This window comes from Chiloscyllium plagiosum, unplaced genomic scaffold (genome assembly GCF_037043375.1).
Source record: "Chiloscyllium plagiosum isolate Xiang-an unplaced genomic scaffold, Cpla_swu_hap1 HiC_scaffold_10, whole genome shotgun sequence".
Classification (NCBI taxonomy): domain Eukaryota; kingdom Metazoa; phylum Chordata; class Chondrichthyes; order Orectolobiformes; family Hemiscylliidae; genus Chiloscyllium; species Chiloscyllium plagiosum.
Genome location: NW_028270148.1, coordinates 90261511 through 90276652, shown reverse-complemented (window position 1 = coordinate 90276652; position 15142 = coordinate 90261511). Strand labels below are relative to the sequence as shown.

General features: G+C 43.3%; 1 protein-coding gene across 2 annotated transcripts in view; it reads right to left on the bottom strand.

The window, feature by feature from the left end:
• Positions 1 to 15142, bottom strand: part of LOC122552990 (ribosome-binding protein 1-like) — a 147517-nt gene that overhangs the window by 60137 nt on the left and 72238 nt on the right. For both annotated transcript variants that reach the window (XM_043696342.2, XM_043696344.2), the window contains exons 6-8: positions 9249 to 9367; positions 3189 to 3342; positions 429 to 579 (exon numbers count right to left, since the gene is read on the bottom strand). In XM_043696342.2, coding sequence (XP_043552277.2) covers positions 429 to 579; positions 3189 to 3342; positions 9249 to 9367 — 424 coding nt within the window. The remainder of the gene's footprint in view (positions 1 to 428; positions 580 to 3188; positions 3343 to 9248; positions 9368 to 15142) is intronic.

The window sequence follows — 15142 nt, the reverse complement described above, 5'->3', positions numbered from 1 at the left end:
GACTTGTTGGGCCGAAGGGCCTGTTTCCACACTGTAAAGTAATCTAATCTAAATATAAATGATATCACCCACCCTGAGAAACCAAGACCCATAAATAGAGAGGGAGGACATACCACCAGCACTTCACCGGAGAGTCTCACTGATGATATTACCTAGTGCGGTGACGTAACATCTGAAAACAGACCTTCAAGCTGAGCGAGCTAACTTACATACACATCTCAACCTCTTGACACCATTGAATTATGGATTTAAACTGAGAGACTCTGGAGCTTGACATTCCCCAGAACTGCACACTTTGGAAAACTGCTAGGAATTTCCCAGCTAATGGAATGGTGGGTGGGATGAGGGGACATTGAACAATGCCTTAACTTACACACAGATATTAATCCTAGGTTTAACCCTCACACTCACCTGACCTACAGACTCACCGGTTAAGGTACTGAGTGTAGTGCGCTTCTCCCCTCTCATCTTCTCAGCATCTGTCAGCAGACTGGAATAGTTACTCTGGGACTTTCGAAGCTCCTCACTAACATCATCAAGTCGTTTCTGTAACGTCCTCTCTGTTTCTTGCTGATTCGACTGTAAATCAGACAGTGTAAAGCTATATTGAGGGCAATAATTTCAGCAAATCATGAGGTGCAGCAATACTCTAGTGATGAAGGCAGGCAAGACCAAAGAACAGGAAACCATTCATCCTGTTCCACTACTCAATCATACCATAGCTAATTTGTACCTGAGCCCCATGCATGCACCTTGGCTCCATGTTCCTTAATATCCCATCCTCTTATCCAACAAAAATCTGGGAATTTCAGTTTTGAAATGTTCAGCTGACCCCAGTTTTTCCAACATTTCAGGGGAAAAGGTTTCCACTAGCCTGTGCCAATTTTGATGTGACATGCGCTTGGAGATATGGTCATGTGACAGTTTAATCATATGGCAGTTCATGACACTTAATCACATAACTTTCAGATACAATAAAGTATAAAACTAGTGAGTGATTCCAAAACTACAGTTACTTCAGCTTCAAGATTCCCACGTCCCATCACTGGAGCCCAATATGGTTCAGTCCTCAGGAAAAGCCACTGAGCCTCATAATAGCACCAAAGCATGACAGAGATGAACTCCCCCCTTGTGTCAGCTTACACTTCTCTACTTAACCCAGTGTGATTTTCTCTATCTTGTTTGTGTTTCTCCCTCTCTTTCCTTCCTCTATTTCTCTTTCTTTCATCCTCCCCGGTTAATTTTTCTCTTGTGTTCTCACCCTCATCTCCCGCTTTTATGTCCATCTCCCTCAGTTTGTGTTTTACTCACTCCCGACGTTTGTGTTGTGCTCTCTATCTCAACCTAGGAAGGCACCATCCGTTTTCATTGGATATCTTACATGCTTGCTGAAAGGCTGGTGAGACCCCTGCCCTGTCTCTTCTGATCAAAGCCTACCGTAGCTTCCTCCAGCCAGCCAGTATAAGGGCAGCAGTGAGATAGAGACAGAAATCCCGCCCAGCAAGAGCTGGCAGCCACACAAAGGGGAGGGGAGTTTTCTGGGGTTGGGGCTCATGGGGAAAAGTGGGTGGTACAGGAGGACAGTTTCAACAGCCAACCCTCCTGCACTATGTCCATTCCCTTGATCTTGCAGATCAAGGGACACTCCGGACTCACAGCCTGCCCGCACTGGTTTACCAGTCGGATGAACAAACTCCTGCCTCCAGTTTAAGTAATTGCGGCCCAGGCACAAATAGGCACCAAATTGATCATCAACTGATCACTTAAGGGTCTCAATTAATAGCAGGGTAGGAAAGTGGAACCTTGGCCTTTCTGCCCTGAATGTAATTCATGTGGAAGCAGGAAGCTAGGTTCTGGGATACCACCATCCCACCTAATTACCTCCAGGCCTAATGCCTCTAAGAGCAGAAGATTCCACCCCTAGTTTGTTTCCCCCTCTTTTATCATTCCAGGTTTGTATTTCTCTATCTCTCTCTCTCAGTTTGTATTTCTCATTTTTTCATTAACCTGAGTGTTTTTCTCTCTCACTAGTTTCAGTGCTCCTCTCTCTCTTTTTTTCTCTCTCACGCCCTCCCTCAGTTTATATTCATCCCCCTCTCCATTTCACGCAGTCCTCAACAGATGTACAGTGAGTTACCAGTTTCAACATCCGCAACAACGTTCTGCAATATTCCTTTCAAAGTTACAAAGCATGGCCCGATGTAGCTCAGATAGTGATCTGAGCTCCAGTCGGCTGGTCACAGCTTTAATTCCCTGGCCTATGTCAAGGTGGTTGTGGAGGTTAAAATACTAAAAGTGATCTTGTTGACCTGGGAAGTTAATAAAACAAAATGGAGGTGGGGCGGTTAACACAACTGCATTTGTTATTTTCATGGCCACAGCACATCCAAAGGGGTTTTGTAGTCAGTGAAGTACTTGGGAGAGGAATCTCTGTTGCACCCAAAGCAGCAATATGATAATCAGCCAATCATTTGGTTAAGAGGAATTTTTTTAAGAATATACACATTGCGGACCACATATAAGATCCTGAAGGGTTTGACACGGTGGATGTGGAAAGGATATTTCCTCTTGTAGGAAAATCTAGAACCGTGGCCACTGTTTAAGAAGTGAGGCATCAACTATTTAAGACAGATGAGGATGTTTTCTCTCAAAGGGTCGTGATTCTTTGGAACTCTTCTTCAGAAACTTTGATTATTTTTAAGGCAGAGGTAGACAGATTCTTGTTAAGAGGAGGCAGGTCAAAGGTTACCAGGGTACAGCAGGCATGTAGAATTAAAATGAGTGTCAAGTCAGCCATCATCTTAAAAAAAATGACAGAGCAGGCTCTGGGCCAAACGGCCTACTCCTGCTCCTAATTTGTACATTCATATAACTCCTCAGCTCTTCTTCAAATAAAGTCTTAGGATCTTTCATTTTCCCATGAGGGCAGATGGTGCCTCACTTTAAAGTCCCATCTGAAAGGCAGCACCTCCCAGTAGTGATACACTCGCTCAGTCCTGGAATGGAACTCAATCTTCTAACTCTAAAGCACAATAACTGAGCCATTGACAGCTGGGTTGGAAACACAGGAAAAAAAAGTCATCAGAAGGAGCGAGAAAGATGGTGAGGAAAAGTCACAAGCTGTTCACTGAGGGGTACAGATGGTATAGCATACAAACAGAACTATTGGACAACGTGCTCTCGCTCACCTGAAGCTCAGTAAGCTGCTGCTCATACTTGCTGACTTTTCCCTCCAGAACCTTCCTCTGCTGCTCATCTTGCTGGAGGGCCTCCGACTTTTCGCTCAGCTCCTTGGTGAGTTTGGCACACTCCTGCCGCAATTTAGCCAGTTCAGCGTTCTGCCTACAACAAATGTTGACGACAGTCAATCCCAGAGAAAGAGAACAAAAGGCTAGCAACAACATGCATTCAACAAGGGTCTGCAAGCCAATAGCATCAGTAGCATAAGCTTTCCTGGAACCAATTGTCTGCTGTGTGTTACAAACCTTCATTTTGAACATTTCAGTTGTATACATCTTTAAATTGCACAGACCTTCTTCCCCCGCCCTTAGTTTGGACTGTATCCCCTGACATTTGGAGATAATCTAGGAAACCAGAGTCTGAACACTGACACAGCATGACATTTCTGCTGTTATGCAGAACTCTTTGCTAGTTACTAAGACAAACAGCCTCTCCTCTCTGTTTCACACACCATACACATTCATCAACAAAAGCAGTCATCCCACTTCAACACCCTTTATTGAAACTCTAGGCAGAATCTTCCATTGCGCAGTCTATGGAAGTATCACCTCTGCTCAGGGGCAGGTTGGCTGTCCTTCCACGATTAATGCCCTTCTTAGCTTATTCGATATGTATTGTATGATGTGCATGGTGAATCTTCTGGCAGGACCAGGCAGAAACTCGAAACAACGCCTCGTCATGACCTCATGGAGTAGAAAGTCTTGGCACCAAATTTAAAGGCAATGCATTTTCTACAAGTCAAGAGCATCACTCAGGTTCTCATAGGGCTAAAACATTTGAACCTTTTCACACTTCCCGAATCTACTTGTTTCCCTTGCCCTCATCAGCCTGTTTTCCCTGATCAGCCTGTTCCCATTACGCACCAGTCTCCCTCCACTGGTCTTCCTCAGTGCAGCTGCCAGCCGAAGTCAATCACGGTATGACAGAAACAAACACTCTCAACGGCTATTTGCTTTGAAGTCCAGCAAATTCAATGCCTCACCTGCTCCACGCCGCTGACATGCTGTCAGGAGTCAGAGGGACATGTCGCTTGCTTGAAGAGAACTTTGTTGGAAAGGGGAACATAATTCTGGTGTCTTAATGAACATGCATGACCTTCAAATGCATGCAAAATGGCTTCAGTTTGATCCATCTTTAAGTTCCAAGAACTAAACTGCAAGCTTCCACCTTTCCATCAAGACCTGATTTCTACTATCACGTGTGATTATGTTCCCCATCTGCCTTACTTCCAATTACAAGGATCAGCACAAGCTTTCACCTTCTGCTTGCAAACTGCACAGCAAGGGCAGAATTTGACCATCTATCCCTTAGCCTTTTTGGCGCAAGATGGTATTTGATTAAGACACAGGAGCAGAAATTAGGTCATTCAGTCCATCGAAAATGCTTTGCCATTCAATCATGGCTGATAGGTTTCTCAACCCCATGCTTCCGCTTTCTCCTCATAACCCATGATCCGCCTGTTAATCAAGAAACTATCTGTCTCCTTCTTAAATATACTCAATGACCTGGCCTCCATGTACTGGCAGGTTCTGCATCTTTTCCAGTTGCAGGGGAAGGTACCTGAGGGTTAGTGGGGAGGGTGGCACAAACCAAGGACTGGCAAAGGAAACAGAACACCACCCACCTCACTTCCATCCAGGACCCCAAACAGTCCTTCCAGGTGAGACAGAGGTTCACCTGCCTCTCCTCCAACCTAGTTTACTGCATCAGGTGCTCCCAATCTGGTCTTCTCTACATCGGGGAGACCAAACGTAAACTTAGGGAATGGTTTGCTGAGCATCTCAGCCGGGCCCACAGGGGCTAACCAGACCTCCCAGTCACCGCCCATTTTAATTCCCCTTCCCACTCCCTTTCCAACATGACCATCCTTGGCCTCCTCCATTGCCACGAATTGGAGGAACACCACCTCATCTTCTACCTGGGCAGCCTATAGCCCGGAGAACTCAACAATATGTTCTCCAATTTCAAATAACCCTCCTTCCCTTCCGGGCCTTTCCTCCTCCCTTCCACTCCTCACCAACCCGGTTCATTCCTCCTACTGACCAATCAGGTCGTACCCTCTGCCTGTCTTCACCTATCCCCACTTCACCAACCTGTTCCCGCCACCCTCTTTATCTGCAGCACCCCTTACACCCATCCCCAGTCCTGAAGAAGGGTTACACCCAAAACATTGACTTCTCCACCTCCTGATGCAGCCTGACTTGTTGTGTTCTTCCAGCCTCCTGCTTGTCCACCACTCTCCTAACCTGTCCAAATCCTTCTGTAGCCTCCCTGCCTCCTCAATGCTCCCTGTCCCTCTACCTATCTTTGTATCATCTGCAAACGTAGCTAGAAAGCCCTCAGTTCCTTCATCTCGTTCGTTAATGTATAAACTGAAAAGTTGTGGTCCCAACACTGAGCCTTGCAGAACACCACTTGTCACCAGCTGCCATCTTGAGAAGGATACATTTATCCCCACTCTCTGCTTTCTGCCAGACAGTCAAGCTTCTATTCATGCTAGCACCTTGCATGGGCCCTTATCGTACTCTAGTGTCCTGTGCGGTACCTTGTCAAAGGCCTTCTTGAAGTCCTGGTAGATAACATCCATTGGTTCTCCTTGGTTTAACCTGCTTGTTACTTCTTTTGTCAGGCATGACCTTCCCCTGATGAAACCATGCTGACTTATCCATATTTCACCACACACCCAAGTATTCAGAAATCACATTTTTCACAATGGATTCCAGGATCTTAACCACAATCGAGGTTAGGCTAATTGGTCTGTAATTTTCCATCTTCTGCCTTATTCTCTTTTTAAACAGGGATGTCACGTTAGCGATTTTCCAGTCCTCTGTGACCCTCCCTGATTCTAGTAATTCCTGAAAGATCACCACTAGTGCCTCCACTATCTCTTCAGCTATCTCCCTTCAAACTGTGGGGTGTAGTCCATCTGTCCAGGTTAATTATCCGCCTTCAGGCCATTCAGTTTTTTTTTAGCACCTTTGCCTTAGTGCTAAGGTCTGTACTCAGGTCTGCCCCCTCACTCTCTTGAATTTTTGGGATATTACTCATGTTTTCCACCATGAAGACTGATGCGAAGTAATTATTCAGTTCCTCAGCCATTTCCTTGTTCTCCACTACTATCTCTCCAGCGTCATTTTCCAGCAGCCCAGTGTCCACTTTTGCCTCACTTTTGCCCTTTAGATATCTGACAGTCTTCCTTCATATTGCTGGTTATCTTACCTTCATATTTAATCTTCTCCCTCCTTATTTCTTTTTTTGATGCCCTCTGTTGACCTTTGTAAGCTTCCTAATCTTCTGGTTTCCCACTGCCCTTTGCCACGTTATATACTTTTTCTTTTGCTTTTATGCTATCCCTGACTTCCCTAGTCAGCCACGGTTGACTCATCCTCCCAGTACCATGCTTATTTTTCCTCGGGATGAATCTCTGCTGTGTCTTCTGAGCTACTCCCAGAAACTCCTGCCATTGCTGTTCCACTGTGTTTGCTGCTAGGCTCCTCTCCCAATCAGTGCTACCCAGCTCCTCCCTCATGCCTCTGTAGTTGTCTTTATACAGCTGTAATACCATTCTATCTTCTGATTCTATCTTCTCTCTGTCAAAATGCAGAGTAAATTCAATCATTTTATGATCACTGCCTCCTCAGGGCTCCTTCACCTTAAGCTCCTTTATCAAGTCTGTCTTATTGCACAACACTAAATCCAGTATTGCCTGTTCCCTAGCGGGCTCCACCACAAGCTGTGCCAAAAAGCCATCTTGTAGACATTTCACAAATTTATTTTCTTGCAATCCACTATCAACTTGATTTTCCCAGTCCATCTGCATATTGAAATCCCTTATGATCACTGTAACTTTACCTTTCCTACACATCTTTTCTTTCTCCTATCTTCTGAGCAGAAGGGTAGAGCTAATTCTATCAGCTTTCCACCTCTGCCCTGATTATGTTTGTGGAGAGAAGCTTGGGGATGTTATTCCTGCTCCAGTCCTCACTGAGGCTTTCGAGTGGGCAGTTATGCCTAACTAACCGCCTTATCCCATCTTAACTGGAGCTGAACAAGTAGTGGTTAAGGGCAACACCATACAGAAAGCCTCAAAGGCAAACTCTGTGAATTGCTGTGGGCTTTGAAGTGAGAGGGGGTTGGGGGTCACTCTCTGACGTGGACTCAGTACCTGATTGAGAGACCTGGCATTGGGAAGGAGGGCATCCATAAAGTGTCTTTCACTGCTGACTCCTCTTCCATTTCCTCCCCGCAACCACCACCATGTGACCCTGCAAGCTCCCAGCTGACGCTGGGTCTCGGATTGGCTCATTATCCACAGCAGACACTGTCACGGTGATGCTGCCGAGCAATGTACAGTAAACAGCCTCCAATGGGTTGTCAGGGAGGATAGGAGTTAATCCCCCATGGCCCTTGGCCTGTTGCCACACAGATAACTGCCCGATTAATACTTAGTTCAGCAGAACTTCCCAAAAATAGGCAATGCAGGCTCTTGTGGCTCTCCAATGGGTGGGCAACAACCCCATCTTCAACTTTAAATTCTACCATAAAGTAAGAAGATCTAGTGCATAGGCTGTGCATATCAAAGCCATGATGGAATAGATATGTTGACGCACAGACATATAGCCCCAGCACTCAGAGCTACTTGCATATACCAACACAGACCAGAGCAAATTAACACGGTCACACATGGATAAAAACAACACTCAGTGTCTGCAAAGCAATAAAATGTTGTGAGGCACGTCACACAGCCTAATAAAACAAAATTGGACACTGAGCCAAATAAAGTAATATAATGACAGATATTCAAAAGCTTGGTCATAGAACAGGGTTTTAAGGAGTATCTTAAAGAAAGAAAGATTTATTGAGATAATTCCATTACTTAGGACCTAGGCAGTTAAACAGGATTCCTGATGAAGGGCTTTTGCTCGAAATGTCGATTTCCCTGCTCCTTGGATGCTGCCTGATCTGCTGTGCTTTTCCAGCACCACTTTGATCTAAACTCTGGTTTCCAGCATCTGCAGTCCTCACTTTTGCCTAGAATTAGATTAGCATAGATGAGCTAAAGCAGGTGATTTTATAGAGATGGAAATGGACATTTTAGTGATGGCACAAATATGTGGTCACATGCTCACCTTGCGGTCAAATATGACACCAAGGTTGGTGACAATCTGGTTCAATTTCACAGTTGCCAGGGAAAGAGATGAAATCCGAAGGCATGGAATGCCATTTACAGCACGCTCAAGAACAAGGGGCTCAGTTTCCCAATGTTTAGTTACCAACATACCAACAATTACTCACATACACACAGATGTGCTAGGAGCCCTGAATACAACTCATTTTATTGAAGCTAATTGGGACTAAAATTAGACTCAAATTAGATTGGATGCCTCACTTAGCCCAATCCTTTCTTGGGAAGATGGCCCTGTCCTTGTATACTCAAACATATATAAACGTCAGGTCGTTGAGATTGAAAGCCCAAGCAAGCTGTCATGTTTTCCAATGTTATCACACACACACTACTGTCAAGGAGTTTTGAAAAAAATGTTTTCATTCTCAGTACCTCATTTTCTCATTGGGCAATGCTGGCATTTATTACTCTATCTAGTTGACTTGAGGAAGAGTTTGAACACCTTGCCAAGCCACATCAAAGGGTTAACACAAAACAGGTTAGTGTGAGATTTAAGTCATGGATCATAAGAACTGGTTTTCTTCCCTTATAGACATGCAAACCATTTGGATATTTAACCTCATATTTCTAAGCAGATTAAAACTTTCTATGTCTAGAATCCCCTCCACTGTCAATCCACAGATTGCTTTTGTTCACTCTGCTCTGGACCCTCCAAATATATTCTGTAAATTTGCAACATTACTGGATCTGAATTACATCTGTTCCAAATCAATAACCAGTACCAGTCCTGCCTGTGAGCTCAGCAGCTGGTAAATTCTATGATTGTGAATCTTCTTTGGAATTATAAAATTGAGGCTGTTATTGAAACTATAAACTTTCTTACTTGCTTTCAGTCTGGCTAGTGGCCTGGTTGAGGGCATCCCTTAAAATGGAGTTCTCCTGTTGGAGCCGGGCTATCTGGGCTGTTGGTCCATTCTCCAGCTGTTCTTGGAGCCCTCGGATCTGGAATGGAAATATTGTATTCAATATTGGGAAGCTGCTTAGAGAGAAACAAAACCTGTGCTCACCAGAGGTAGTTTTCAAACCGCCATGCACACTGACCAAGATGTTGTCTCAGCTTTTAAATTTTCCAAACAAGTGTGAAGTAAGATAATCCTTATGGCAAACATATTTGAATAGCAGTTGGCACCGATGAAAAGTCAAAAGTTAAAAACCAGCAAATACTCTTTGCAAAAACAGAAATTGTTGGAGAAGCTCAGCAGGTCTGGCAGCATCTGTGGAGACAAATCAGAGTTTTCACTCTGCCTGAAATGTTAACTCTGATTTCTCTGCAGGGATGCTGCCAGATCTGCTGAGCTTCTCCAGCAATTTCTATTTTTGTCTCTGATTTACAGCATCCACAGTTACTTTGATTTTTAAATACTCACTGCACTTGCACTATACTGCACAGCAGGAACCAGACTGGCCACCAGGTTTACAATATTTAAAGTTTGAGATCCTCACTTTTTTCACATTGTTTTTCCCTTTGTCTAACTCGGATACCTTATCCAACACTGCAACTCGAAGAGATCTCTATACTCCCATAATCGTGGCCTGTTGCATATCACTTGATTTTCGTCACTTTATCATTAATGGCCTGGGCCTTCAGCTGCCTAAATACTAAGCTCTCAAATCCTCTCCATTAGAAAATTCAGCATGTCCACAAGGACCCTGAGCAATGTTTACAGATGCACCATAGAAAGCATTCTACCTGGATGCATCTCAGCATGGTTTTGCAACTGGTCTTCCCAAGAATGCAAAAAACTATAGAGATTCATGAACACAGCCTAGTCCATCATGCAAACCAGCCTTCCATCCCATTCACTTCATCTATACTTCCTGCTGCCTTGAGAAAGCAACAAACATAATCAAAGACCCCTCCCACCATGGTTAGACTCTCTTCCACCCTTCTTCATCCGCCGGAAGATATAAAAGTTCGTAAACACATACAAACAGATTCAAAAACAATTTCCTCCCCGCTGGTATTAAATATCTGAATGAAGCTCTCATATTTTAAATTTAATGTTGATCTCGCTTTCTGTGCTTCTTCTCTGCGGCTGTAACATTGTGCTGTTCCATTACTCTATGCTTTTTGTACGGTATGATCTGTTGGCACTGCATGCAAAACAAAATCTTCTACTATACCTCGATACATGTAACAATAATAAATCATATCAAAATTTCTCTCACTCTGTAAGGTGTTTCTTCAAACATAGCTCCTTGATCAAATATTTAGTTGCCTGTCCTTATATCCTGTTCCATGACTCAGTGTCAATTTTGTTTTGATAAAAAGAATATAAAGAAGTTGCATGACAGCGACATTTGATATTTCAAGCCTGCTCCTTCATTCAATAAGATTACGGCTGGCCCAATTTTAACTCCACCTGCTTGCCTGTCCCTACAATGTGTCTAGATCCTTATAGATTAGAAATTTGTCCAACCCAGCCTTGAATGTTTTTAGTGACCAAACCTGCATTGATTTCTGGGTAGAGACTTCCAAACATTAGCTACCCTCAGAAAGATGAAACTCCACCCCATTTTGATCTTAAAGGGAGGAGCATTTATTCTGAAACTGTCCCCAGGTTTTCAATTTAGAGGGGAACTGTTCTCTCAGCATCTACCCTGTGAAGACCCTATCAATATTACTTGTTTCAGAAGGATCGCCTCTCATTCATTTAAAGCCTAGTGAGTGTAGACCCAACCTGCTCAACCCTTCCTCATAAGGCCACTCTTTCATTACAGGAATCAACCGAGTAACCCTTTCCTGGACGATCTCCAGTACAATCCCTCATTGTATAAGAATACCAAAACTATATGCTGTCTCTACTATACCTCTAGTGTCTCCAACACTCTGTAAAGTGGCAGCAAAACCTGTCCATCTTTATACAACTAACCCCTTTGCAATAAAGGATAATATTGTATTTGCTTCCTACTTTTTCACCACAACCTAACATTTATGGTTCATGGATGAGAATATCAAGATTCCTCTGCACTATTTTTCCTTGTTCTTTCATGTGATGTGAGCATTGCTTGCAATGACAGCATTTGGTGCCCATCCCTAATTGCCCTTCCTCAGCCATTTCAGAGGGCAGTTCAGAGTCAAACCACAATACTGAGAGTTTACAATTATACACAGACCAGTCTGGGTAAAGGTGGTAATATTAAGGACATCAGTGATCCAGATTGTTTTTTCTATTTATAACAGACAATGATTGTTCTTACTGTCACTATTACAGAGACTAGATTTATATTCCAGATTTATAAATTAAGCTCACCAGCTGTAATAGTGTGATTAGAATTCATTCCCAGAAGCATTATTAGCCTGGGTTTCTGATTACTAGCCTGGTATAATTGCCACAATCGTCTCATCTGACTGCAGAAATAATCATGGAGCAGAGGAAATAAACACAATAACTATCACTGGTGAAAAACTGATAAATGGGGCTAACGACCGATAAGTCCCCTGAACCTGATGGGATGCATCCCAGGACATGAAAAGATGTGGCTACAGAGATAGTGGAAGCACTGCTGGTTATCTTCTACACACCCTTAGATTCAGGAAAAGTCCTAGACTACCAATATAATATCTTTATTTAAAAAGGGAAGGAGACAAAAAGAACAGGCCAGATAGCTTATCATCTATTACTGGAAAAATGTTGGAGCCTGTTATAAAGGATGTTATAGTAGAGCATTTTGAAATACACAATATGGTCAGGCAGAGTCAGCATGGCTTCATGAAGGGGAAATCATGCCTGACAAACTTACCAGAACTCTTTGAGGAGGTAACAAACAGGACAGATAAAGGGAATTCAATGGATGCAAAATACTTGGATTTCAGAAGGCATTTGATAAGGTTCACTTTAGGCTGCTTAATAAGAAAACTGTCCATGGTGTTGGGGGTAGTATATTAGCATGGATTGAGGATTGACTAACTAACAGAAGACAGAGAGTGGGCGAAGGGGGGAGGGGTGTTTTTAGGATGGCAACCTGTAACTAGTGATGTGTACAGGTATTAATGCTGGGGCATAATTCTTTCCAAATAGGTAAAATTTCCTTGGATGAGGAAAACAAATGCACTCCAGTCAGGAAAAAGCAGATAGGAAGGCAAGCAGTGAGGATGACTGAAAGAGTCTGCTGAGGGAGGGATTAGACCGCTTCAGTGAGTAGGCTAAAATTTGACATTAGGAATATAATATGGGGAAATATAAGGTTGTGCATTTTGACAGGAAGAATAGAGGTGTTGATTACTATTTAATAGAGAAAGGCAGCAGAAAGCTACAGCATTGAGGAATTTTGGAGCCCTTGTGCATCAATCACAAAATGTCAGCTTTCAAGTGCAATACTCAGGAAGGCAAATGGAATGCTGTTCTTTATTTCAAAAGGAATGGAGTATAAAAAGTTTGAAGTCTTGTTCAAACTACACAAGGCACGAGTCAGCCTATAGCTGGAACACCATGAACAGTTTGGGATCCTTTATCTAAGAATGGCTATACTGGTGTTGAAGGCCGTCCAGAGATCATTCACTAGGCTGATCCTGGATATGGAGGGACTATCTCATGAGGAAAGGTTGAGCCAGTCAGGCGTGTAGTCATTGGAGTTTAGGAGCATAAGAGGCAACCTGATGAAAGTATACAAGATAATTAAAGACTTGACAGGTAGATGTGGAAAGTTGGAACCCTTATGGGAGAATCCAGGACCAGACAGCATAATTCCAGAATAAAGAGTTGCACATTCAAGACAGACATGAGGAGGAATTTCTCTCTTAAAGAGTATTGAATCTGTTGGATTCTTTATTGCTGAGGGCTATACAAGCCGGGCTGTTAAGTATACTCAAGGCTGAGATAGACAGATTTTTAAACAGTACTGGGATCAAGGGTTTTCTGAAAAAGGCAGAGAAGTGGAGCTGAGGATTACAGATCAACTATGATATCACTGAATAGCACAATAGATTTGATTAACTGAATGACCTATTATGTTCCATATGTCTTATGGTTGTATGCAATGTTCTGGAGCCTCTCTCCAATTACATAATATTCCGCTTTTTAAATTTTCCTACTAAAATAGACAATTTCAAATTTTAATCACAAAACACACTAGATACTAAATTTAGTCCACTCACTTAACTGATCTATATCTTTTCACAGACTGCTTCTGTCGACCATAACATGCGTTCCTACCTATCTTGGTATCACCATCAAATCGGGCAACAACCCAGTCTGTTCATCAGAGTCATTAATATAGATTTTAAATAGATGAGGCCTCACCGCCAATCCCTGCAGATAACGCTGACTTGAGTTACCTTGGAATGTTTTATTACATTGAAGTCATTATATAAGGGAAAGTTCTTGTTAAGATGTTGCCTTCACAACCCCAATGGTTACATGGCCAAGTATAAGAGCAATGCTGTTGCTCTTTCTCATCATTGTTCTCGACCGGTTCGTTCAAGAGCTGACTTGCAGGCGCATCTTACCCTTTGGAACAAAAAGCCCGGCCATAGATTTGTCTCGCCTCGCAAGAGTTGTCCCTCATGGTCGACTGAGCACAGAGTACCAGTGGTAGTCACGAAGGAGGCGATGCTAGCTTTACCTGTGGCCCAGCTGAAAGGGATTCTGAGGGAGGCAAAAACCCATGGTGTGGGGGGAGGAGAGTGGGAGAATAAAGGACCAACAAATAGGGTTAAGAATGGAAGGAGAAGGGGGGAAAGAAATTAATGATATTATTAGGTTGGGGGGTGGGGCATAGCTCAGACATCTGTTTTTTTTTTCCCCAATCTCCACTATTGGTGCATGCTTCCCCAGACCAAGTGTCTGAATAGATGGCCCTGCCCATTCTCTTTATTGCTGCTCTCTGGAAACATGACCAGAGCTGGCTTAAGGGGAACCTCTCGGAAAGTGCCTTATAGAAAAGATTATATGCAGTTCTGGTAATACACTATTTGTAACACTGTGATTCCTTCTTGACACCTCATCATAGGAGGCTCTTGGAGGGCGTGCAGTACAGATTCATCAGAACGGTACCGGTGCAGAAAAGGTTATATTACAAAGACAGGTCATACCCCACAACTTGGCCCTCCTCAGTTTTCTGTTTTTATTTCAGACTGCCAGCATCTGCAATATTTTGCTTTTATGATATATATCTAAGAGAAAGTGAGGACTGCAGATGCTGGCGAGCAGAGCTGAAAATGTGTTGCTGGAAAAGCGCAGCAGGTCAGGCAGCATCCAAGGAGCAGGAGAATCGACGTTTCAGGCATAAGCCCTTCTTCAGGAATGATTCTCCTGCTCCTTGGATGCTGCCTGACCTGATATACTTCTAAGTCAGGATAGTGAGAGATTCGGAGAGGAACCTGCAGTGGGTGGTATTCCTATGCATCTGCTGCCTAATTTAGGATTAGGGTTAGTGTTAGGGTTAAGGTCAGGGTTCTTCCAGGTGGCACAGCTTTTGGATTTGGGACACTTTGTCAAAGAGCCCTGACAAGTTATTATCGGTTACAGAATCAAGGTGGGTAAATTAAATAATGATACGCATCATCAAAAACTAACGGAAAGGTGGAACAAGTTGGAGGGGCAAAATAGGCTATGTTCCTCTTTTCTCTCTTAACCTGCCTCCTTTTCCTTCAACAAATCACATCACTGCCCCGCCAAGAGTGAAACCTCATAAGTTATCACTGCTGAAGATGCTGAAATGTACAGTATTCCCCTGTTCAAAACGCTGAGAGCACATAAAACACGTGACAGCAGT